The sequence below is a fragment of the Callorhinus ursinus genome, unplaced genomic scaffold (genome assembly GCF_003265705.2).
Source record: "Callorhinus ursinus isolate GAN/ISIS: 27379988/994484 unplaced genomic scaffold, GSC_fseal_2.0 scaffold19, whole genome shotgun sequence".
In the NCBI taxonomy this organism is placed as follows: domain Eukaryota; kingdom Metazoa; phylum Chordata; class Mammalia; order Carnivora; family Otariidae; genus Callorhinus; species Callorhinus ursinus.
In genome coordinates this window covers 356,687-383,324 of record NW_027397081.1, presented here as the reverse complement: position 1 = coordinate 383,324, position 26,638 = coordinate 356,687, and the positions used below count along the sequence as shown (strand labels likewise).

The window sequence follows — 26,638 nt, the reverse complement described above, 5'->3', positions numbered from 1 at the left end:
GGGGGGAGGGGCTCACGGCCCCGGACGGCGGAGGGGGGAGGGGCTCAGGGCCCCGGTCGGCGGGGTGCGCCGCGGGCGGGCGCTCAGGGACCCGGCCGAGATGCAGCGGGGGTGCGGGCGCAGGACCGGGGAGCCCACCGCCCCACCACCCCCGCGCCCAGCACGTACGCGGGCTCCCAGGGGGCGAGGGGCCCGCCGCCCACGCCGCCACCCCGGCCACCACCCCCGGGCAGGATACAGGTCGGCGGCAGGCCGGCAGCGCCCGCGGCCCAAGCGGGGGCTGCGGGGGGCTCCGTCGCGGGCGTCCGACATCAACTCGGGGCCCCGTCCCGAGACCGCGCTCCGGGACCCAGGCCTCCAGGCCAGCATCCTTCACCTCAGCGCCGCCTCCCCGCCCGCCGCTGACGCCTCCCTCATGGCAGCCCCGGCCTCCTCCTCTTCCTCCCTCCACTCCGTCTCTCAGGCCTCGCGTCACGGGCGCGGAAGGGTTGGCCACGGCAGCCCCGGTTCCCGTGCAGCAGCGGTGGTGGCTGTGGCGGCTGCGGCGGCGACCTTGCCCGGGCCTGGCGGAGGGGGCGGCAGCGGCCCCGCCGACGCCGCCGCCATCTTGGCAACCGACGGACGCCGCGTCCTTGGCGACGGAAACCAGGGCGCTGGGGCGGGGCGGGGCTACGCGCCGGGCAGCCAATAGGCGGCGTGAGCGGGTCCCGGCCTCCCGGGAACCGAGTCTGCGCAGCAGCCCCGGGCTGCGTGGCGTGTGAGCGCCTGGCGCAGTCCTCCGTCCCTGGTGCTGAGGATGGGGTCCTGGGGGTGTTGAGGGATGCGAGGGTTGCCGCGGGGGTCATTCTGGGTGGGAAGGTGGGGATGGCCGATGGAACCACCGAATCTTGTAGGATTCGAGCTGGAAGTCTTTGGGGGCATCAGTCCCTTTCCCCAAGCTTGATGCGGGGGAAATTTCCCTTCCTCTGCATATTCTCTCACCGCCCCGGGAGGCTTGCCAGTCCCTCTGCAGTCTCCTCCTCGCCCTCTCCCTGCTGAAAGGGTCTGACTTTCAGCAACTCCCGATGGTGCCTGCCCTGCTGCCAGATTCTGGGGACAGCCCATCGCCGCGTCGGGGGCCTGGAAAGAAGTCCAGATTTAGTTTCGAGATCTCCCGGGAGAGTATGCCCAAACACATCACCATGCTCAGATTGCTGCAGGAGGTGTGCAAACCAGAATGGATTTCTGAGCCGTTTTTGTAATGGCTTTGCAAGTGAAAATTTGAAAAAAAGGCTGGAAATTTTTGTTGGAGCTCAATAGAAAAGTACATATGAATTCCGAATGTGTTTCAGCCAGGGTTGGGGTGTGTGTGTGTGTGTGTGTGTGTGTGTGTGTGTGTGTGGAAAAACTCCCAGATTGGAAGCTGAATGTACGAACCAAATAAAAACCACTCACCCAGCATCGAAATGTCTCTGCCTTTATGAATTAATTTGTTCATTTTTGGAGTTCAAATAAACTTTTCCAATTGAAACTATTTAAAACAGTTTTTGCAAAGTTGGATGCAGTGACCCAAATTGAAATGTCATCTGGTGACTGAGATTTTAAAGTGCCACAGCAAATCCAGGTTCGATTTAACACACAAAGCCCGTAAGTTTCCTTCAGGACAATGCCAAGAATTTAGAATATGTAATTTTGGCAAAGAAAGGCTAAATGGACCATTAGCTATCTTGGCAAGTTTTAGACTGGCCTAGCCACAGTGTTGACCTTGATTCTGTCTCCACTGCTTTCATCACACAAGTCTGTTTCTCTAGGGCCTATTGGAAAGAGAGTAAGAAAAGCAGGCTGTGCAAAGTGAGAAGATTGTAGTTGCTGTTGGGAGTATTTAGGCATACTTAGACTTCCTCAAAATCTAACTTTCACTAATTACTTTGGCATTTTGTAAATCCTACGCACCTTCTTGCTTTGCATGGACTATTAGCATTAGGAAGCACGGCTTGGTTTCTCAAGTGCCTAGAAATGCTCCTTCATATTAATCATTCTTCATTCAAATGTTGCTTTGCAATGATGACCAAGAAGAAATGAAATTTTAAGCACAGTGCTGTTACTTTTTTTTAAATCACAGCATCGGTTTTTTTTTAAACCTTTAAATTATTTCTTCAAAATATTAATCAGGTTTCCACCTTTATTGAAGTTGTACAGTCCCAGATTCAAAAAAAAAGAGGCTTTAAGATTAGATATTTGAATAATAGACAATTTGAGGCATTTATAAACTTTTTCTCTTGACAGGAAAGTCAAGTATGATTCAAGCAACAAAAAAGAATATTACAGTAAAGTCTCTGTATTTTGTCGGAAGAGACATCTGAATTGACTACAATGCTTAATTCTTTTGCACTTTAAAGCCACAGTATAACATATTATATACTTGTTATATATTTTTATTTTACAAATATTTTATACATTCTTTTAATATACATAATTCATTCTTTTATTAAGGAAATGTATATTGAGCACCTAGTATATGCCAAAGACTTTTTAGCTGCTGGGGATACAAGAGTGAACAAAACTTCAAAGACCCTATGCTCATGAAGTTTGTATTTATTTTTCTTCCCCACCAGAATATATTAGGTAGTGAAAAGCACTATGAGGAAAAATGGAGTAGTGTAGGGGGGTAGAGACTGATATAGTTCTATTTTAGATATGGTGCTTAGGAAAAGTCTCTGATTAAGGGAAATTAGGGCAGAGTCTAAATGAAGAAAGGAGGTTGCCGTTCAGATAGTTGGGATGAAGAATATTATAGGCAGAAGGTGCTGTAAGTACAAAAGGCTCTGAGGGCAGAACTCTATTTGATGTGTTCGTAGACCAGCAAGAAGACACTGAATAGAACAGGGTGAGGGAGGGGAAGTGTGCTAATACACAAGATTGGAGAAATGCTCTGGGGATGTGCCCTCAGATTTAGCAGGGACTGATACGGTTTTCAAGGAATCGATGTAAAATCCAACCTCAAATGAAGAGGAAGCCATTGGAGAGTTTCGAGCCAGAGCATAATATGATCTAAGTTAACCTTTAGAAAGAATCACTCTAGCTGCAGTAGGGAAGCTTAGACTATAGTTGATAAGACTAGACATGATGAGGCTAGTTTGAATGTTGTTATAGTAGGTTAGGTGAGAGATTATGGAAGCTGGGGGTAGGATGGTGGTAATTGAGGTGGTAAGAAGTGTTCAGAATTTTATTTATTTTTAAAGATTTTATTTTTATTTGAGAGAGAGAGAGAGCATAAGTGGGGGTAGGGGCAGAGGGAGAAGCAGGGCCCCCACTGAGCCAGGAGCCTATGCGGGACTCCATCCCAGGACCCTGGAATCATGATCTGAGCCAAAGGCAGTCGCTTAATCAACGGAGCCACCCAGGTGCCCCAGAAGTGTTCAGAATTTTAAACCTTGAGCCGGTAAGAGGTATTGATGAATGGTTGGGGCAAGTGGGTGAAATGGTTGTGTTTCAAATGAGTGAAAAAAGAATCAAATGTGACTCTGTGATTTGGGGCTGGACCAATTGGATGAAGAGTATTGCCATTTACTAAGATGGGAAAGAACAGGTTGAAGGAATAAGATTTGGGCTTCGGACATGATCTAAGGAGGAGACGCCTAGTAGACACCCAACTTCATAACATACCTCATAAACTGTTGATGGTGTGCTGTTTACAAAAGGAACTAATAATAACCCCTTTATGGTTACAAAGCATGTCCACATAACTTATCTAATTTGAGTACTGTAATAACCTTGTGAATTATGCAAAGCAGCCTGTGAGGGACAATTTCCTGAGCTTTCACTTTCTTCTTGGCTGAGGCTATTTTTTTTTTCTATCTTCTGCTGAAGTATTTTCTTGCTCCAGTAAGAATTTCCTGGATTTGTTTCTGGGAAAGCTATGAAAGAACAAAGAATTTTAACATCTGGCTGATTTAAAATTACTGAAGTTCTGCCATATTCATTACAGTTTTGTAAGACTTCAACCAGAAATTAAAGATAAGTGCTAATCTACTCTTAATACAGATTATAAGCGTCATCAACAATGTCAGCAATGTTAGAACTGCATTATAGATCAAGTCAAATAATAGTAGTAATAGTGACCCCTAACATTTGAGTGCCTGCTTTCTCTGGGGCACTGTGCTGAGTTCTTATCTGTATTAAATCATTGACTCCACAGCATAATCCTCATTCTACAGAGGAAATAGTTAAGCTATCGTGATATTAGATAACTTTGCTCAAGATTCCAGAACGAAGGCAGGGCGGAATCAAGATTTGATTTGGTCTCAGAGCCAATGCTACCAGCCGCCTCATGCTGCCCGCTGGAGAGACTCAAGAGTAAAAGAGTGTTTGGGTTTAATAGTGGACAGTGAGGAAGTACAGTCAGAGAATACTTAATTGTTTGAAGGTATTAATTCATTAATCAGCATTTGAGTGCCTACTGTGCCCCAGTCAGCAGGATTAGCCCCAGAAACACTATGGTAGTTCTCGGGCTGGGAAAAGGGAGTAGAGAACGTAATGCCTGGAACAGGAAGCAAGACTCAGGAAAGATTTGGATCCTTTTATTTTATTTAATTTTAGCATAGTGAATATCTAGGCATGTTTATATAATGAAGAGAAGGAAGTGTGTACGGGGTTGTTTGGAGACTCATTATAGACATTGATCTATCAACTCTTAGAGAGTGGTAATTTTCAGTAATAATAGTTTCCTGACATTCAGAATTTTTGAAGTTTTAGTAACATAGATGTTACATACAAATCAGAGTCCTAGAAATTTGGCATTTATGTGATTAATATGACAATCCCTGAAAGCTAAATTCAGGGGGAAGCTTACTTTTTACTGAATTAGCTGTCCTGGATGTCCACATTGATTAGATTTCTGCTTAGCGTTTTGTAAAAACAATTTCAATATAACCTTCTTTCTACTCCATCATTCATGTCTACTTCCTTACTATTTTTATGCAAACTGGTTTACAATTATTGAGGGATATTTTATCAAAGGTGTTTTTTCCAAGGCCCCCCAAAATCCAACTCATAAACATTAGGTGGGCTTATAAATTCATGCTTTATCTATTTTCTTATTTATCTAGCTTGTGCCTATATTCTAACAGCAGGCATATAACCATTAAAAAAAGGTTTGTATAACTTAAAAATGACAGGATCTCTATGGGCTACCTTGTTTTTCATACGAAGGGTGTTGTTTCAAACGAGGGCATGGAAACCAGTAAGTATTGGCTGCTGTTTTTGTTGAACACCTTCCAGAAGTTTTCAACTGAAGACTCTATGCACTGTAGTTCTTTCAACAGAGAGCTGACTGATATTTGAAGAAGTTTTTCATTTCTCCAAGAAGAATATAATGTATCTTCCTCAAGCTTCACTTTTATTCTTAAATACAGTTATTTTTATTTGTGGAGAAGTTATACAAGGTAACTGTGTACATCATTCTAAGGTAAGAATTTTAGCAATATTATTTTAGCTAGGAAGTATGGTTATATTGTTTTCAAGATACATATTAAAAGTTTGAAAATATTAATTGTAGTACCCAATGTAATTATGGAAAGATTAAAGTGTTTATTTAGAATGCTGAGACTCTGCTTAAATGATATTATTTTTAAACTTAGGAAACCATAAACTGAGGATTGTCACTTAACACATTTCTAATGAAAAAAATTTTAAAGAAATTACAGGCCTAGGTTAAAAACTAGCCAGCAACTTTCAGGTTAACTTTGATAATGAAATAGCTGATAGGTATAAAAAAATTCACTTTGCTGTTTAAAAAAATGAGTATTCTATAAGCGTTTATATTTCAAATACAGTCTTGTGAGTGGTTACCTAGGAAATTAGAAACTTTTATTTAAAACAATGTCAGTGTGACAGCTAATAAAGTATATGCAGTACTCTAAGTAGATGGGGATTTGAATCTGTACATATTCAAATATTGATTTATAATTTAAAATATTTTACAATGTATTTACCATGGTATCAATACCAAATTCAAAGTTCCAAGGTTGAATAAAGAATACATTTTAGGAGAGCCACACAAATATTAATAATACAATTCTCTAAAATACTAAAAATGTAAAAACCTTATTTATTTAGAGCTGAAAAAATATGGTTGTCACCTAGGTTTTTGAAAACATCAGTATGCCAATTATTACAGGAGGAGAGGGGAAAGAGCAAGAAGTTAAAAACAGGTCAATGTAACAAAATGCCAGGGTCTTTCGGGGGCAAATATCTTTTATAATATGATTAGCTCTTTACCTTTTTCTCAATATCCAGGTCAAAGGGAGGTAAAGCTTGTTACTATTTTCTTTTAATAACATTTATTTAAATCTATGTGACTTCTACCAAAGAATGTTTTCATATCGGAAAACCAGTATTTACCAACAGAAATCAATACATTTGGAATGGCAGCTGTATAGTTGGCTTTCCAGGAAGACTTCTATTGTTGATTTTGCAAAATTCCGTGCTTTTTTACTCTTGTCACTGATACCTTTCAAACCAATGAGTACTTGATCTTTCACATCTGTAAATAGCTTAGTTTCTACAAAAGCAACAAGCCTTCCACACGTACCCACCCCTCCCGCCCCTGATTCCTAATAGGTTGCTGGCAGAAAGCCCATTTGGCTTAGAAGTGTAGATATCTCAGGGAACCTTCCGAGTCCTGGTCAAGGAACTTCAGATTGCCAGATAGATGCCTGGAGCAGGGAAGGCTGGGTGCTGGATCAGACACCGAATGGGCCAAAGTTCAAGGTCAAGGCCACGGAGCCACTAATGGAAAGTAGACCCTAAATATATCCCTTAGGAATTGGAGAAGAAGAAGGGAGAGCAAAAATATTGAATTAACATGTACTTTTTATTCTTACCTAAAACTTACCCATAAGGTTTACTTGTGGAAGTTTGACTAACCGGTTCATTGTTTTTTTTTTCTTCTAACGATCATCCTTGTGTACGTCCTGAAATTTCATCTTTTCCATGCGCTCTTCTTATTTATTATGTATTATGTATAGAACATACTTCATATATTATTTTCTTATTTCTATTTTTTTAATGTAAAGGATTCTCCAGCAGTTAATGTTGTAGAAGACGTATCTAATGCAAAAGATGAGAGTAAAAGTAATGATACTGTTTATCAGGAAGACTGTGAGGAGTCGTGTGATGGTAAAATTAAAATTACACGAGAAGAAAAACATTTTCTGTGTAGTAAGTATTAAAAATGACCACAATTATAAGGGTATGTGATTTATTATTTCTAGGGTATACATAGAAGGAAATAGGCCTTAGCTTTGTTTGGGTCATTTTTTAAAAATTTAAACCCAATTAGCATCATTAGTTTCAGATGTAGTGTTCAATAATTCATCAGTTGCAAGTAACACCCAGTGCTCATCACATCACATGCCCTCCTTGATGTGTTTGGGTCACTTTATATGTATGTTGATCATCCTAGGCCAGAGGTTTTCTGTGTTTGGCACATGGTAGGTGCTTAGTAAATATTTGGTGAATAAATGAGTGAATCCTTCTTATACACAGCCCTGCGGCATCTGCTGCCCCGCGAGGGCAGAGGGCGCTGAGAGCTGTGTTTTATCAATCCACCAACGGCTATTTTTGATCTTCCCTCTGAGCCACTAGGAAATTGCACCTTAGTTTTGAGGAGGGAATCCATTAATACTGAATAGCTGCTACAACAAGTATAATACAAATTCATAGCCGATTTATGTAGCAAAGCATAAGAACAAATGGTCAAAGTCTTGATTTTTGTTTAAAACTATTCAGTAACAGCGCAGGCATTTCCATGGTCTATTACAAGCACATGTGGGCAAGATAAAGAAGGGGGATCGGGGAGGGAGGGGGTGATGCTCTAGTCTAGCTCTTCCAGGGTGGACATCCTGGCCAAATTATGTGCTTAATTCTGTGTGCAACACGAGCACCTCTGGTTTCTCAAGCCGGTGGGTGCCCCGTGGGTACTGTCCCTTAAGACAGATGTCTAAATCTGGAGGAATCTAACAGAAAGCGAGAGACTGAAAGTGAAAAAGAGGGATGTAGCTGGGTGGGGTCGGTTTTAAGATATCGAGGGTTATTACGTAATTCTGCTGTGAGAGTGAAAATTAGAGAGAATCTTTTGAGGAATACTATGTAGATGCTTCTGTTAGAAAGGGCACATCACTATGATTGGCCTGGGAAACACAACATAGTGGATGGTTAGTTCCTGATTTTGAGGGTTGTGTCGTAGAGAATGTCTTGGGTATAAGAAGTACAGACTGAAACATCCAGGGACACCACGGGAGCCTGCTCTCCAACGATTTGGCTGATCTGTACTGCTCTGGCAACTCTTCTAAGAATACAACTGCTTTAAAATAAAAAAAAACTTTTTAAAGAAAAACGTATAGTAAAAGTTCAATCAGAAACCAGCCAACCGAAACTTTGACTAAGACTTATTGTGTATATGTGTGTTTGCTATTTGCTTATATAAAAATATACAGCAGTAATAGAACAAACTAAGAGAAATATTTATTTTGAAAATTAGCTTGCATGATATGGATTATTGCCTTTTACTTTCTTATATGGTAAGAATTGAGGACTTCTGGACCTCCTGCTTTTGTATCTCTCATCTTATGAAGTCAGAATTAATATTCAGAATGTTGTCTCTCTGTTACATGAGATTAAATTATTTGGGGGTCATCTAAGCTATTGGAAAGCATAGTTTCATTAAGAAGTATTAAGACAGTTATTTTCTTGGTTAAACAAAAGTTAAACTAACTGGAGTATTTAGATAGATTGAGATATTATTGTGTCTACATATTTATCCAAAATCATGTAAAATTCATGATTTTTCACTCTATTTTCTCTAACAATCTAATATTTAGCCAACACTTTTTATTATGATTTAAGGAAACTTGCAAAATTCTATTGTTTCCTACACCCGAAATACCAAAAAGCTGCTAAGAAATATGATGGACGAGCAACAAACTTCCTTGGATTATTTATCCAATCAGGTATGGATCTGTTCTCTTGTGTTGTTACTGCACATATTCATCGATATGGTTGGAGGCACAGCTATTTCATTTTGCACTGTGGTCACATCCAGGCGTGTGTTTAGGGCCTACTCTGTTAGGGGCATCATAGCAAGCCTCAGGCAGACACAAAGCTGCTTGGACCTGGTGCTGGTGAGGTGGTGGGTGTACAGGGACAACTGACTGAAAGACGCAGGCCCTAAGTGGCGCCCACCGGGAGCCCCGGTGTGTGAGGGGGAGCTGGAAGGAACAGGTTGGCGGCCTGCAAGGCTGCTCACTGCCCAGGGGGCAGGTGGGAGCCACACCTGCAGGGACCCTGTGCTGCTCCTTTGCAGCCTTGCTGTAGGGGTGAGGGGCGCAGTGGGTGGCGGGGCAGTGGGCATTATTACATATTGCAGAGCTGGGTTTGTAAGAGGCTCGGGGACGCCAGCTATAGAATTCAGGGGAAGGGGTTTTGTTCGAATATAAAGTGCTTAAAGGTGCGCCTGTGTGTTCAGGTTAACGAGCTCATGAACCGGGTTCTCCTTCTGACCACAGAAGTTCTCAGAAAGCACCTGGACCCTTTTCCCCACAGGCCGGTTCAGTCACATGGTGAGAACTCTGCTGTTTCAGACTTTTCGTTCTTGTCTTTAATTGCTTCAGATTTTCCCGCATGACTTGGTGCCTTTAGGGGTTTTGTTTATAAAATACAGCTATTATCTAACGGACTGGAGGAGTCCTACCTGCCACTGGGCAGACTTCAACACGGACAAATGTGCTTTCCTAAGTCGGGAAGGTTTTCGAGCATCTGAAGGCCATGCCGTATCAAATGTACATCCTCAGTTTGTTGCAAACCGCACGGTTTTATGTACGTTGTTTCTGGGCTGACCTACATTTTATTCATGACTAATCTTCAGTTAGAAGAAAAGAAAGTTTCAGAGTTCTTTCCACCTGTGGAGTATTTTTGATATGTTCCAAATATTTCAAATTGGAACACAAAATTTGAAAAGAAAAACTTAAGACAGAAATAAAGTGGAATTTAGAGCTTTTTGTATAAAAATACAGTGTAGTAGTTCCCAGAGGCCTGGGTTTCTAAGGAAAATACCGTATCATGTCTTACAAATGTGAATGAATACCAAAGAGCTCCAAGTAAATAAATATGATTGAGGGCCTAGGGTATGACCTTTCTTCCTTACGAAGGGAAGGAAATAAACAATTACTGAGAATCTCCTAAGTGTCAGGTGTAAGACAGGCACTTGCGTATGTTATTTTATTTTAAATCATTTTATTGCAGCTCCTGTAGTTAGGAGCGTGGGCGCGGAGGCCGGACCGCCCGCCTTCCACTAACTCATGCCATTTCCTTATCAGCAAACTGATGATGCACTTACCTCCTACAGTTATTGCAAGGGTTCTATGACCAAGTGCATGAAAAGCTCTTCAAATAGTGCCTAATGCACAGTAAGACAATATGAGGCTTTGCTGTGATGATGATGACCATCAGAGGAGGAATATGCATCCCAGAAAAATCTAAAGAATGTGTGCACATTTATTTGGATGGTGATAGCAAAGCGTGTATTCCAACCCAGATCGATTCTTTCTTGTGAACTCTTATCATATCTCCTTGCGTCCAAGGTTCTATAAGAATGTCTCAGCAATTCAGAACAAAGGCAACAAACCCATTATCTTCTGGAGAAAAAGGGGGAAGCAAACAATCTTTAACAGATAATTTTTTGTAGACATTTTCTGCATATGTGTGCTTTATATAGCGCCTCACTAAGTAATCACCAGAATAACACTATAAAGTAGGCAGTATTGTTACAATGATGGAAGAAGACAAGTGGTTGAGGAGCCTAGCTAAGGGTTCTCGGCTGCTAAGGAGTAGGGCTAGGACTCTAACACAGGCTGCTGGTCTGGAGTCAAAGGCTCGCATGTGTTTGTTTCTCCGGGTAATTAACAATGTAAGGGTTGCATTTATTTTATTGCATTTATAAAAGATAACACAAAGTGTCTTAGAATAAAATGTAATATCCATATCCAAATAATATGCTTACAACACTCTGGGAAGTGGGATGCTTTGGAGAAGGTGATTACAGGATGCTACAGTTCTAACTATTGGCCACAGAGCAGGCTCTGGCCTCAAGCATAATTTCTTTTTGGTGCAGAAAGTGATTTTCCCGTCCTCTCCCTTTGGCTCTTGTAACGGCGCTTCCCAACTAGAGTCTCTGAAGTTTCCAGTAGTCAAGGGTGTGTCACTTGTCATTAATCTACTTTGGGTAGATTATTGTATGGTAGATTATTATCATTTGGGTTTCTCCTTCCCATTCATATAGATTTCCTTTACACATTATGCCCCCAAAATAAGCCTAGATTCAGGAAAGAGCATTATTTATTGGGTGAGAGAATGCATAACTATAAAATCTATTAAATAAATGTGGATCCCAAATGGAACATTTAAGCAGTATGGAGTACTAATCACTAACAGTGATGTTACTAGTGAAGGTTTATTGCAACATGAATTCCTTAATCCCATTTCTTGCATGTATTTTCTCCTGATTTCTAAAATCAAGATCATTTTTCATTTCTAAGAAGTTAAAATCATCATATCGCTAATGGAAATTATAATTTCAGAGAGCACTGTCAGATCTCTACAGTAAAATGATTAAGTCTTAAATACACACTTGAAAATATCCTAACTAACTGATTTTGCTTTTCTAGGTTTAGATTGTACTGACATTAAAGATACCATTGGCTCTGTCACCAAAACACCAAGTGGTTTATACATAATCTACCCGGAAGGATCTAGTTACCCGTTTGAGGTAAAGTTTTCCCTTATCATATGAAACAGGACAAGCAGCCAATCTACTTAATTAATATTAAAAATTCAATTGTTTTAATATTTTTTCTTGAAATTTTTAATATAAATGGGTAGAAGTTCCAGTTTCAAAATTTTGGTTTTCTGAAATTCTTTGCCCAAACCACGAACCTGTAAAACAGCTTGAGAGTTTTTCATTTTTTCACTTTTCCATTTGAGGTTTCATGTTTATACTCTTTGAAGTAAATCCATTTGGTGTAAGAGCTTTTATTATCTTTACAGTGGGCAGAAATATGCATATAAATGCTTGCTTTAATTAGCTTGTGGATATTAGAAAGTAGTGGGGTGCTCTGCCTTGGAACTTGCTAAAAAAACTTTGATTTCCCTTCCTATACATGAAGGTGACAGATGGTTTTATGTGATTATATAAGAAATTAATAATTACAAAAAACCTTTCACTAAAGTATGAGACAGATTAAGAAAATTTTTTTAAAATTAAAACGATTTTTAAACTGAATAAGATAAATTACGCTCATGTCTATCTTTAGTATCCTATGCTATGATTTCTGGAAGAAATTTCTATCAGAAATTACTGTTATTGACAGGATATATATATTATAATATTAACCTAGGAATAGTACATATACAATAACATATAAATTATTTATATATAATTTTTCTGTTCACTCTTTTGTGCATAAGAAAGTTTATGATGTCACTATCACATCTTATTGATAATCTCATTAAACAATAACATAATTTTTCTCCTGAGTAGATACTACCAGTTTCTCATCCTGAAGTTATTAAATTATTTATTTATTTCTAACATTATTTTCTCATCTATTGACAAGATGTCAAAACATTGGGGTTTAGATGGGAAATAATTTTAAAATTACCTAACTTTCTTCACCTACAGATTCAAAAATGAGCCTGAACATACGAGGAGAGGGAAGGCTTCTGATTTTGTCACGAGTGGGATGCATAATGACCTTCTCAAGCTGTGGGAAGGTGTTTGTTACCTAACTTCCTCCAGGCTGCCTTTCTCCGTGTGCAGGGAGTTTCGGATGGGGATGCTGGCTTGGATTTTCTCCCCATGTCACTTCTCGGGGTCCCTCCAGCTGTCCTCTTAGGGGCATTTAGAGGTGCAGCTAGAGACACCTGCCGAGGTGGGGCACGGATCGCACCATTCTGTCTGCAGAGCCCAGTCTGAACACAGGCCTTTAAGGCTTTTGGAGAAAAGAGTAATTGAAGACAGGCACATGGGCATATTTAATGAACACTTTAAAAAATCAGTGTTTTCATTCAAAGGAAAAGTGAATTTGCAGATACCTCAGGCTGCTACATCAGACTGGTAGCACTACCACTCAACTGAAAAATATCCATGGGGCTGAGGGTTACGAGCATAGAACACATATATGTAAATGGATTACTGACACAGGGAAATGTAATTAGCTTAGCTGCAGGTTTGTCTTAAAATAAAGAGCATTATTTCTAGAGATTGACATTTGAATATATGAATAGCATACAACTGCGTTGAAACTTTCAGTGGAACTGTCTTCGCTTTCTCTGGGCTTAAGGATGAAGCATGAGCTTTATGTCAATGAATGAAAATGATAGTATATGATTTTTATCTTTTCTGGGTCTGTCTTAGGTAATGTGTGACATGGATTACCGAGGAGGTGGATGGACCGTGATACAGAAGAGGGTTGATGGGCTCATTGATTTCCAAAGGCTGTGGTGTGATTATCTGGATGGATTTGGCGACCTTTTAGGTCAAATCTTTTTTCTCCTCTTTTTTTCTTCTTTTTGGCATGACACCTATGGACTGTTTCTCTGTAGGTCACATCACAAGCAAAAACAGCAAATCCTCTCTCAAATTACTTTCTCTTCATTTCTATTACTTAGAACGAGTGGGTCTTGGGTTGGGATCTGGAAATCCTTATCTTTAGATATGTGTTGAAATGGGGTTGAGTGAAATTTCTAACCTGGGTAATTATTAAGCATTTACTGTGTACCCAGCAGAATTCTGGTAGATGCTCAACAACTATTTGTAGAATGAAACACTGAATGGGTGGGCAGGGTTGTCATGAACCTTGCAACGCTTGATGTGTGTGGTATGTCTCCGCGAATGGAGAATTGAGGTGCACAGTGGTACAAATTCAAATCACGTGACCTGGGAGTAGTATTTTATAAAAATTTGTGAAGTCTGTTCACATAATTGCCACATGACAGCATTACCTTTGCCAGCAAATAGGAATGCCAGTATTTCTGACCACTGCAGAATTTGAACTTTGTTGGAAGTTTTGCAGGCGATTTTGATCATTTTCATGATGTTATTTTAAGTTACTGTTGTTTTAATTTAAAAGCTTTAACATCCCTTGATAACATCGTCCAAGAATTTAGTAAGCAGGGGTGTTAGTTGTCTTGCTACAATCCTGCCTGCATGCTCATGATTTTAGAAAGCACGGGACATGTAATGAAGTGTTACGAAGGCGGCTGGACAGATGCCATGTCATGGAGCACAGTTAATATAGTGTATTTTCCCAGCATTACCACTAATTTTCTGGCAAGTGCTACCTCCTAATTTCAGTAGTCATAGATCTACAGGTTCTGAATTGCCATCCTTCTCACTTGATGCTTATTTCTACCGGGAAATTATCTGAGTTTTGAGACAAAGGTCTTCAGGCAGGTATATTTCATGTGAACAGACTGTACTTGGTATAGTTTAAAAAATAAACTTGGGATTAAGGAAAATATATTGTTAATTCAAATTAGGGGCTGGGGAGAGGGGCAAGATGGTGAAGACACTTATAATGGAGTGTCATAGACTGGAGACACCAAGTGGACCCCCTTCCTTCCTGTCTTTTCTTCGGGGTAATTTCCACTACTGCGTGGGTGTGCAGTTAGAGCGCCCCCGTCAGCCCTGAGGGGAACGTGGTGCCCTAGCTAGAGTTTCAACCACGTGAATGCTGTCACTCTGTCCCCCAACTCTCCAACTCTCGGAAGTTTGTTTCCACTAGAACCGTCCTTCCCTCAGTCATCTCAGGATTCAGCTGGGGGAATGTACGTTAGAGCAGAGGCCATGCCAAGGTGGGCAGGGGAGGCTCGAAGCCAGCAGCTAGAACATGCAAGGAGCATGCAGTCCCAACCCTGCTTCCTAATTCATCCTGGAATTCATTTTCATTCATCACATGTCATGACATGTTTATTTGTAGGTAGCTGACACTCTGCATTCTAACGAAGAAATGCTTATTCACAGGGCATCATTCTGAAAGACAAAAAAAATAATTTCAACTGAGCATTTTCAGGAAATGTTTCTTTAGGAGCTGCTGATTTGGAGGTTAAAACTCTTTAACATTTATGAGCACACATCATTTTGTTACCTGCCATTATATTTCAACAGCTTCTTTGTTGACATACCTTGAGGTAAATCTTGAAATTTTAGTTAGTCGTTAAATGAATTTTTGAATTTATTTTGGTGAGAGTAAAAATAAAACAGTCTAGTTACCCCAGTCTGGTGAAGTAGAAGGGGGAGGACTACATATACGTGTGTGTGTGTAGGTGTATATACATGCTTGTATACGTATGTACACACACATACAAATAATACATATGTATATATATATTTTGTAAATTAGGCAAACACTGATAATTTGAGTGAGGGCTATCTAGTCTCTCAAATAATTTATGTGAGACATTTCAGTGTTAAAACTAAACAACACCAAACACTCAATAATAAAGGGTTATTCTAAGTTGTATTAAAATATGTTGAAACACTTTTTTTTTAACAGGTGAATTTTGGCTAGGACTAAAAAAGATTTTTTATATAGTAAATCAGAAAAATACCAGTTTTATGCTGTATATTGCATTGGAATCTGAAGATGACACATTTGCTTATGCATCATATGATAACTTTTGGCTAGAAGATGAAACAAGATTTTTTAAGATGCACTTAGGACGGTATTCAGGAAATGCTGGTAAGTTTTTTATTCCCCAAATTATGCAGGATATTTAAATATAGCTTAGTCAATATTAGGTGAAGATAAAGTAATGCGTTTCTCTTGGTCTAGGACACGTGACTGATAATGAATAGATTCGAAATGAGAAAACTGAGTTTTGAAGCCCTGCTATGATCATTGAACCATCTCGTGATTTTGAAGAGCTTATATTCTTTAAAACTATTTTCCATGTGTAATTGCAATTGACTCTTTAGAAGGAGAGTCTATGGGGCAGGCTGGGAAGGAATTGCTGACATTTTCATGTTATGAGAGGTTGGCATTTAGAAATTATAGAATGTTAGAGCTGATCTCTCTTCTTCTCACTTCCCAGCTGAAGGAACCTAAGATTAAGGGACTTGCCCACAAGTCCCAGCTCATCACACATGAGCCAGGGCAAGGAGCCAGGTTGATAGAACAGCCAGTTAAGTGGGTATTTTTTTTCACTATACCTTGATTCATCTACTCATTTCCAAATAAATGTAATTTTTAAGAAAGTCAAAATACATCATGTTAAATTTATAATTTGATGCTGAAAAATATTAAATTTGAGTTAATACCAAATTCAACTCTCCTATTGTTGCTCATCATGGCACTTGTTTATTGTGTATATTTATGAGTGAGATATGTTCCTAGTTCTTTAACTGAGTACAATATAGAGGGAGGATAAAGAAAACTAAAAACTTGGAATACTGAATACTGACAGAGCTTTGGTGATTTAAGTGAGGGAGAGAAGGATCCCAATTGATTGCAACTAGAAAATCTTCATGGAAGGGTAGTTTCTAACAAGAAGTTAATGTTAGATTTAACGTGGAAGGTTTTTTGAAAGTATATACTACAGCAGAGCTGGATTCAGTCAGTTTGGGCCCAGGTATTTATATCCAAAGATGGAGATGTCAGCATTCTTATAGTTGAGAACCACTAATCTGTACTTGGAGGAAGGGACAGGCTTCTGGCCAATGAATGTTGGCAAAGAGAACGGCTTGAGCCAAGACACAGCGGGAGGAAAATGGCTGAGCGTGAAGAGGTGTCGGGTAATGTTGGAGTCCCTGACATCCGAGGGGGCTTAGCCTTGGGATATTAGGTGAAGGTCTGAAATTCCAATCCTGGTGTATAGGGAAAATTTTCGAGAGTTACAATATGTGATTTTTAATGCTGCATCTATAAAAGTGGAAAGAACTATTTCAATATGGAACATATTCTGTTAGGAAATGTTTGTGTGGGTTTCTCTCTTGGAGTAGGATCTAGAGGATACGATTTATAATATGGTGCAAGTGTTTTCACCACAGAGCCCTCAGACTTTGCCCTCAGAAAATACTCTGCATTTTCCCAGTAAGGTGAAGTAACTTTCAACAGATGATCACATAATACAATCAAGATAAAGAAAAGTCGTCAGTAGAACATAAAGATAAAAACAGATAAAACCAGGGGGTTAAGTGTGATCAGGTGCATGGTAGAAGTGAATTGCAAATTTGATTTTGACCTCACAGCAAAAATAGAAATATGAAATTTGAACATTTGAACAACACACTTGTTCCAGGAGGACAAATATTCTTGATTCTAAAACTTGAGAGAGCTTCATTTGGGTTCTCAGAGAAAACAGTGTTGTGTTCTAAGTACACTCTCACAGGAAACATGGCAGTGAGTTTTATTGGGCTAGGTCTTAAAAATAGACTTATGCATTATATTATAGTATTATTTTTTAAGGATTTTATTTGTAAGTCATCTCTACACTCAACGTGGGACTCGAAGCTACAATCCCGAGATCAAGAGTCGCATGCTCCACCGACTGAGCCAGCCAGACACCCCCTATGCACTATATTTTAAGAATCATTTATTAAATATAACCCAGGGAGGAGCCCATATAACATATAACCGTTCTGGTGGTTGGTCTTTGTCCAGAGAAACTATCTGTGGAGGAATCATATGATTTAGGCAATGTTCCTTAAGTGTTGTCTCTCATCCGAACTTCTGTGTGGGTGCTGACAATTATCTTCTCCCTGCAAATCCCTGCAATGTGGGCATTTCATTTCCTGTGAAGTGTAGGGTAAGAGGCTTTAATAACCAGCAGAGCTGGGGTATAGGATGAGCCACTACCACTTAGGAAATTCTCTAGGCTCCTCAAAGACCCAAACATTCGGAACATAATGAAATAAATGTGGGCTTTGGATTCCTCAAAGATTTTGCATAGCTTCACTTTAAGTCAGTGTTTCAAACAGATTAGCAAAGTTTTTTTTTTAGAGATTTATTTATTTATTTTAGAGAGACTGAGAGAGAGAGTGTGCACATGCATGTGTGTGTGGCATGGGGGGGCAGAGAGAGAATCTCCAGCAGACTCCCCACTGAGTGCGGAGCCCAATGTAGGGCTCAATTTCATGACCCTGAGATCAGGACCTGAGTGAAACCAAGAGTCAGACGCTCAACGGACTGTGCCACCCAGCACCCCAGATTAGCGAAGTTTACCTGCAGGTGTGATCTCATGTAAGGGACGAATTAGAACCTTCTGTTTATACGGTTTTAGTAAAACAGGGCATGGCTTCTGCCCCTGCTACTTACTTACATGGGTTCCTTGGCCAAGATGCTCACTCTGAGGTTTTGGTGCCTATCAGGGATACCATACATGAACATCAGCCATTTAAAAATGGTTTTCCTTCAACTCCTCTCCATGTGTTGTGTGGGCAACCATGAAGAAAAGGCACACCTCAGTAGTGTAGCTGATGGCATGCTGGAAGCAACTGGGTGTTTTATACCAACTTGGTGGCCCCTAAATAAAACCCAACAACTTGTGCATTTACAGATGGAAGCATCTGAAAGGTGGCAGCACCCTTTCCAGCCAAGCGATGGAGAATGGTAGTGGCATGAACACTTATTCTGTACTCTGTATTATTATTACATAGAAATTCTTCTTTTCCCTATTACCATATTACCCTTCCCTATTACCATATTACCCTTCCCCAAAGTATGACGGGTTTGTACAGCATCATTTTGGGCCTAAATTATCTGATTCTGTCTACACAGCCAAATTTCCGTTTGGACTGTGATTTTACATCAAATATCCACTTAACGATGCCTATCATGCTGAGGAATTCATTTCCAGGTTCTGCTATATTGCAATCTGGAGGAGAGATTTTAATACGATACCTAGTAGAAAATAACCGAAACCTTAGCTCTAGATGCGAAGCTTTATAACAACAGATTTGGCAAAGGTCAATTAAATTTACAAAAAGTGCCTTTTAAATGTACCCATGTAAAAAAAATCTGTTTTACCCAGGTGATGCTTTCCGGGGCTTCAGAAAAGAAGAAAACCAAAATGCAATGCCTTTCAGCACATCAGATGTGGATAATGATGGGTGTCGCCCCACATGCCTAGTCCGGGGTCAGTCCGTGAAAAGCTGTAGTCACCTGAGTAACAACACCGGCTGGTGGTTCAACCAGTGTGGTCTAGCGAACCTAAACGGCATTCATCACTTCCCTGGAAAATTGCTTGCAACTGGAATCCAGTGGGGCACATGGACCAAAAACAACGCACCTATCAGGATTAAATCTGTTTCAATGAAGATTAGAAGAACTTACAATCCATATTTTAAGTAATCTCCTTTTAAATTGTAGTGTGTGTTCCACAGTTATTTTTGATAATATAGAAGGGATTTTACATAGTTTCTCTTTTTACTCTTTCAAACCTTTTAGCCAAAATTTAACTATAGATGACATCTAGGTGTTAAGGGTTTAATTAGAAATCTTTACTTTTGTAGAGTTTTATAAAACATGGCTCAATGTATGCTTTTACTACTAAGCACATTAACAATATGTAATAAAATTTGTTTTAAGTAAATTGCACCTTGTCTTCCTGGAGTCTGTTGTCCTTTCAAAGAATTGTCCCTTCTCTTCAAAGAACATGTATTATAGTGGGAATATTGTTAGGAAAATTGAAGAGAACATTATACTTATTTCCGTATTCATTAGAAATGGTCAACTCTATAATATACAGATAATTTCTATTGAAGACCATTACAAGGAATAACTGTGCAGATTAATATACACATGGTTTAAATACTTTACTATTTCCAGGTGATTCCACAATATTTTACAGGTAATAAGAGTTTGCTGCACCAAGAAAGTCCTTTTTTCTACATTTTATTGTGGTAATTTTATTCTTGTTTGTAATAAATGTACTGTACATTTATATGCTTTTATCCCATATTAAACCGGCGAGAATGGTAGGGACTTCTTTAAGTGAGGGACAACAGAGAAACAGCCATGACTCAGTGGTCTAGAGGCAGCTCTTGGAACAAGCCTGTCCCCTCCACTTTTTCCACTAAGTTGGAAAGAGTTGGAATGGCAAATATTCCTTGGGAAAACAGCAGGGAACATCCTCAGCCAAGTGTCAGTCATTGATCAAAAAGATGAGGGATTACCCTAAGTGAAATAAGTCAAGCAGAGAAAGTCAATTATCATATGGTTTCACTTATTTGTGGAACAAGGAATAGCATGGAGGACATTAGGAGAAGGAAGGGAAAAATGAAGGGGGGAATCGGAGGGAGAGACGAACCACGAGAGACGATGGACTCTGAGAAACAAACTGAGGGTTCTAGAGGGGAGGGGGTGGGGGGATGGGTTAGCCCCGTGATGGGTATTAAGGAGGGCACGTTCTGCGTGGAGCACTGGGTGTTATACGCAAACAATGGATCATGGCACACTACATCAAAAACTAATGATGTAATGTATGGTGTTAACATAACATTAAAAAAAAAAGACAAGGGAGACAAGAACCAGTATTGAACTGAAAAGTACGTTGTCCAGAGTTAGGGTGACACACTGAGGTAGGAAGGAGACTGAGTTACAAATACATGCGAGGGTGTAGATCAAGGGGAGACATCAGCCCAGGTAGGGCTGAGCTTGATCAGAACGGAGAATCTGATCTGAGCTCAGGGATGGGCAAAAATGGCAGGGTCACCATGCAAAATTGCTTTCGCTTTGATCGCCTCTCAAAGCTGTGAACAGATCACATCCAGGATTTGCACAGGGTCAGGTCGCACGTGGGGGAACATGGTTCCCTGTGGCCTCCATGCATTTCATGGAGGCACCGTTGAGGATCTGTGTCTTGGCAGTGGAGGAAGATGTCTACCAGGTCGGAGGAACATAGAATGGCTAAGGGGCAATGGCCCCCAGGAAGCCTTGGGAGAAGCTGCAAAGTATCAAGAGGCCTTAGGCCCCATTGTGAAGGAGAAGGCATATTTTGGTTAATAATCCTGAGCTCAAGGCTCCCAGAAATGAGGCGACCTGAGCCTTGGGAGAAGCTAAGCGATCAGGACAACTGTTCCTTTTTTGCTATCTACTCTCCTGACAGCCCACACGCATCCCCAGCAGTGGGCAGGGAAGGCCGTGCTATAGTTCATGGTCTGAACAGCATCATCACAGATCATCCTTTCAGGGTCTGAGGGCTGCCCCAGAGAAATGGTCCCCTGTGAACACACACACACTGAAACAAATTCAATAAATACAAATAAAAATTCTTTCATCAACTTACACCTTCCTTGTTAGTAAATGCTGAAACAGTGTCTGGTTAGAAATCCAAAGAAAAATATGCAGACCCAGAGGCTTCTCTCTCTATAGCAGCATATGTATTAATTATAAATAGGAAAAGCTTAGCAGGCATGACAACTTTGAGAACTAGAGTACTTAGAAGCAGGCTAGAAACAAGCTGAAATCTGTTTAAGCATAATTACAAAACATCACGGATGCATCTAATACATTCATTCTCTGTGTTTCCTGTGAAAGTGCAAGTTAAGAAGTCAAACGCTTGGTTTGTGATGCTTGAGAGTTCGGTGCACTCCCGGCTGGGAGTAAGACCTGGGGCACTGCATTTTCCAGTATTGCCCAAGCCCTTCATACTTCAGAGGTCGGTTCCTGAAACCAAGACAAATGGTATAATGGGAACTTTGATCTTTTTTTTTGTAAGTCACACAAATTTCTGAGAAACATATCTGAAAACATATTTAATTTACATCTTTAACAATACTGCAATTTCACACTTGGATGGAAGTTTTGTTACCAAATACATTTTTGGGGGGTAAAATTCCATAAATGTCTCAAAATAAGACTCCTAAAACTGGCCAAATATTCAAGCAGTAAACAGACTTAGTATCATAAATAAGAAGTATGAAAGCAGCTGATAATCTGAAAATTAAGGACTTTATTCGGCGTTCTACCATCTGGACACAGGACCTGAATTAAACTTCCATTTTAAATGAGTATGGGTATAACAGACATGGATTTCTCATACTGCAACTATCTCAGCTCCAATGTGCTAATCCAGTCAGCGCCCTGCCAGGCATCCGCGAGCCCGGGGTGTCCACATGTGCCTGGCCCGGGACGCAGACGTATGCACCAGCTGCCCCAGGACACCTCAGGCTGCCCGATGTCCCTGTGGATGCTCGGCTGGAGGCGACTCACAGAGCCACCACTGAGCTTCAGAGGAAGACACCAGGCAGAAAAATGATCTATGTCTGCCCTCCACAACAGTGAGGAAGAATTAGTCAGCTCTGTTTACTCTGTGTGTGTTAAAGTCCTTCGCTGCTTTTCTGTCCAGCCAGGTGGCCTGCAGCCATCCTGTGGCGACCGGGACTGACCCCAGAGCCTCTTCCTTGGAGAGTCTGGATCACCGTTCCTCAGCTCTCGCCCCTTCTCCTAGGACACAGGGGGTCCTGAAGGAAAAGTCGACTGGATCCCCTCCCACCCAAACACTAACAAACAAAAACTAAAGTTAGGAGAACCTGTATCCTCCCCTGAGCTGCCTGCTTTCAGAAAAAGAGCCAGCGGTATTTTATTTTATTTTTATTTTTTTTAAAGATTTTATTTATTTATTTGAGAGAGAGAGAGAGAATGAGAGATAGAAAGCACGAGAGGGAAGAGGGTCAGAGGGAGAAGCAGACTCCCCGCTGAGCAGGGAGCCCGATGCGGGACTCCAGGATCATGACCTGAGCCGAAGGCAGTCGCTTACCCAACTGAGCCACGCAGGCGCCCCGAGCCAGCGGTATTTTAAAGAACAGTGACTCTGTGGCTCAATGGGAGTTTTCAGGGGCTGGGAGGATCCCCAAGGAGGAGGCCCCGCACTCAGGCTCTTGCAGGCCCCGGGAGTCCATCTCAGCCCCTAAGCAAGTGAGAAGGACGGGCTACGGGGCCAGGATGCTGTCTGGACGCCTCTGAGTCATAGGGTGCCAGGTGGTAGCACGGAGGACGTGGCAAGATCGAGCCAGCACTGCCAGAATCCTCGAGGGCGGTGGCAAGCCTGGCTGTGTGCCGGTGACGTTTCGGGCGGACAGGGTAATCGGTGGTCGTGATGGAGAGAACGGTGGTTAAATAGCAGCCAGAGGGGTGGGTCTGGTAGCAGATTCAGGGAGCAGAGCCTTCCCCAGACACGTCCGTAGGGTGAGCTCAGGCAAAGTAGAAGGGGGCATCTGAGGCTCACTCCAAAGCAGTGAGGGTCCAGCGTTTGTGCCCTGATACTCGATCTCTGGTGGAGCCTGGAGAAATTTGAACACCTGTGCCAGAGACCAGATTATACATGAGGAAAGCTCTGTTGGGCTAGAGGACTGGACTGTGAATTGTGGAGGTAGGGATTCTGGGCGATCTTGTCTTCCTACACTGGATGTCCTGGTAAATTATTTTGGAAAATTTCCACCCCAAACATTTCTCTACCCAGACACGATTGGAGGATTTTCTCCTAAATTTGTTGACGTGCCTTGGACGGTCGTGAGGGTCTCTGGCTTAGACCCACAGTCTATGAGATAGATGATGTGTGTGGGGAGGGGGGTACTTAGAAGTAGACTCTTAGATTCGGAGTTTGGTGGCCTGATCCCCACTTCCCGCTCAACGAGAGAGTTCTTATTCTTTCACAAATATGACTTCTGCACCCTAGTCCGGAGAATGACCAATTGTGGTGGCTTGAACTGGGAGACCCGGTTGAGTTTCCAGGTGCAGGAGGGGCAACTTCTTTTCTTTTCCTTTCTTCTTTTCTTTTCTTTTCTTTCTTTTTATTTATTTATTTATTTACTTACTTTAGAAGGAAAGCAAGCATGGGGAGTGGGGAGCAGGGGAGGGAGAGAGAAAATCTCAGGCAGACTCCCCACTGAGCACGGAACCCCACGTGGGGCTTGATCTCACGACCCTGAGATCATGACCTGAGCCGAAACCAAGCTTAACCGCCGGCACCACCAGGCACCCCGGGCAGTTACGCTTCATGAACAACTGCTGGGTACGCTGGCACTGTCCCGGGGATGGGGGACTCCCCTCTGCTTACATTTGTTAACAGAATTTGGGGGCCTCACTGAAATAGAATTTCTGAGGCTGCCGCCTCCTTACCTTTTACAAAAAGAACAGTTTGCGGCTGGGGGTGCATTATCAGGACAAGGACTGCGTCCTTTGGTTGGATGACTGGAGCACTTAGCAGGCCTCCCGGAGCACCATCAGTAAAGACAAAGGAAGTAGTGCAGAAGGAGAAAGAGTGCAAGCAAGCATTGGGAGCACAAGCCACTTCCTCATGCAGCTCCCAGGCTGCTCGTTATTTGTACAAGGGTGGACTTTGTCTCCAGACTGAACTGCCAAGAGCTGTGTGTAATGCATCTCTGCTCTGGGAGCAGAACTTCCAAGTTTCCAGCAGGGGCTTTCATGTCTCTTGCGGTCACGTAGCCACACCCGGCTGTCCAACTGGTTACACCAGGCTTAAGCCATCGATAAACAAACTGGTTCTGCCTGACACCAGCAGACTCCAAACTGTACACAACACATCATAAATCATTAGCTCACTGCCCTCATCTTGGCTAAGTGTCCATGCCAGAATCCCAGGCATCCTGGAGACAAGCGCAGAGGCATCCTGGAACCATCCTATACAATCTACCCTCTGACACAAGGTCATGTCTTTTAAATTATATATTGGGTGTTACTCTTTTCCCTGGAACTTTGGCTATTTATAGAACAGGGGGAAAAACATTTTCCAAAGTAATAACTGTTTCCCAATGAGTACTGTTTTAAATAGGTATTGTTGTACACACATTTCAGTTTACCAAATTTCCAGCGCAAGAATGCCCATAATTACGTACAAACTTAACAATGGTTTTACCTGCCTCTGCCACTGAATATGCTTTGGGGAGAGGGGATTGCTTTTTTTTTTTTTTTTTTTAAAGAACTGAGATATAATTTATAAACCATAAAAGCCACCCTTTAAAAGTGTGCAGTTGGGTGATTTTTAGTACATTCACAAGATGTTATAAACATTACCACCATGTAATTCCAGAAAATTTTTATTACCCCAAAAAGAAATCCCATACTCAGCAGTTGCTCCCCATTTGCCTCCCCCACTTCCCAGCCCCTGTAAGTACAAATTTACTTTCTGTGCCTATGGAACTATTCGGAACATTTCATATGGATGAACCCACATCATGTGACTGGCTTCTTGCCCTTAGCATAACATTGTCAAGTTTCATCCACGTTGTAGCAGGTCCCAGTACCTTATTCTCTTCTTTTTTTGGAGCTATAATTCACGTACTACACGACTTGCATACACAATGCACTCTGTTGAAGGAGTACAATTCAATGGTCTTCAGTATATTCGGCATTGTTCAACCATCACCACAATCAGTTTTAGAATATTTTTACCTCATCTTCGAGTATACTCTATTTGGAGTTTCTTGAGCTTCTTGAATATGTAGATGAATGATTTTCATCCAATTTGGGAAGTTTTTGGTCATTATTTATTCAGATATTTTTAACGCTTCTTTCTCTCTCTCCTCTCCTTCTTGGACTACCATTTTTGCATATGTTGGTACTATTGATGGTGCCCCATAAGATTCTGAGGCTCTATTCATTTTTCTTTATTCTTTTTATCTCTGTCCTCAAACTGGGTAATCTCAATTGACCTATATTCAAATTTGTTGATTCTTTCTTCTGCCTGCTCAAATCTGGGCTCCTTCTCTTCGGTTATTGTACTTCTCAACCCCAGAATTTATATTTGGTTCTTTTTTTTTAAATAATTTCTTTTTGTTGATATTCTCTATTTGATGACATATCATTCTTATACTTTCCTGTAAGTCTTTATATATGGTTTCTTTTAGTTCTTTGAATATATTTAAACAACAGATTTAAAGTCTTTGTCTACTAAGTCCAATGTTTGAGCTTACTTAGGGACAGTTTCTAGTGACTCTTTTTTTGTTTGTTTGTTACATTTTTTGTCCAGTATGTTGCCCATATTTTCTTGTTTCTTTGCATGTCTTATAATTTTTTTGTTGCAAATTGAACACTTAAAATAATATCATGTGGCAACTCTGCAGTTCAGACTCTTTATCACTCCTCATGGCTTGTTGTTTTTGCTGCTTTTGTTGTTATGTGTTTGTTTGCTTAGTGAATTTTCAGAATTAATTTTGTAAAGTCCTTATTCTTCTTCAGGTTTGCCCACTCAAGTGTCTGCTTGGTTAGCTTAGTGGCCACTTAATGGTTTGAAAGAGATTTCCTTAAATGCCTGGAACCAATAAGCCTCCCAGTCTGCCAAGTGGCTCTTTGTGTGTTTTGGGGGCCTGACTTCAAGACTCAGCCAGGAAGTTCACAGCTTTGCTTTAGCCTTCACTTTCTCCTTGTGCAGGAGCTCAAAGTGAGCCAGAGGTGAAAGTTTAGGGCCTTCTTAGGTCTTTCCTGAGCATGTGCAGAGCCCTGTGAGGGCATACAGCTCTATACATGCAAGCAGCCTTCCAGCTTCCCAGGAATCTAGAAGAATCCCAAGAAGATTCCCAAGCTTCATACTAAAAGTTATACAGCTTTTTAGAGCCCCCATGGACATCTTATTTGCTAGCTTT

The 26,638-nt window shown here is 41.2% G+C and overlaps 2 protein-coding genes across 4 annotated transcripts in view; one reads left to right on the top strand and one right to left on the bottom strand.

The window, feature by feature from the left end:
- The window catches only part of CEP126 (centrosomal protein 126), a 92,067-nt gene extending 91,454 nt beyond the window's left edge, over window positions 1–613 (bottom strand). For all 3 annotated transcript variants that reach the window (XR_012381454.1, XR_012381455.1, XM_025894062.2), the window contains exon 1: window positions 239–613. Coding sequence is in view for 1 of the 3 variants with exons in the window: in XM_025894062.2 (XP_025749847.2) it covers window positions 239–369 (131 nt within the window). In the remaining 2 variants the exon portion in view is untranslated. The remainder of the gene's footprint in view (window positions 1–238) is intronic.
- A 3,759-nt stretch (window positions 614–4,372) lies between these two features.
- Window positions 4,373–19,576, top strand: ANGPTL5 (angiopoietin like 5). The gene is made up of 9 exons (XM_073904021.1): window positions 4,373–4,405; window positions 5,292–5,446; window positions 7,056–7,200; window positions 8,887–8,990; window positions 9,506–9,599; window positions 11,703–11,803; window positions 13,451–13,571; window positions 15,591–15,776; window positions 19,066–19,576. Exons 2-9 carry the CDS (start codon window positions 5,354–5,356, stop codon window positions 19,383–19,385), a joined length of 1,164 nt encoding a protein of 387 aa, XP_073760122.1. The 5' UTR covers window positions 4,373–4,405; window positions 5,292–5,353; the 3' UTR covers window positions 19,386–19,576.
- Window positions 19,577–26,638: the final 7,062 nt, after the last annotated feature.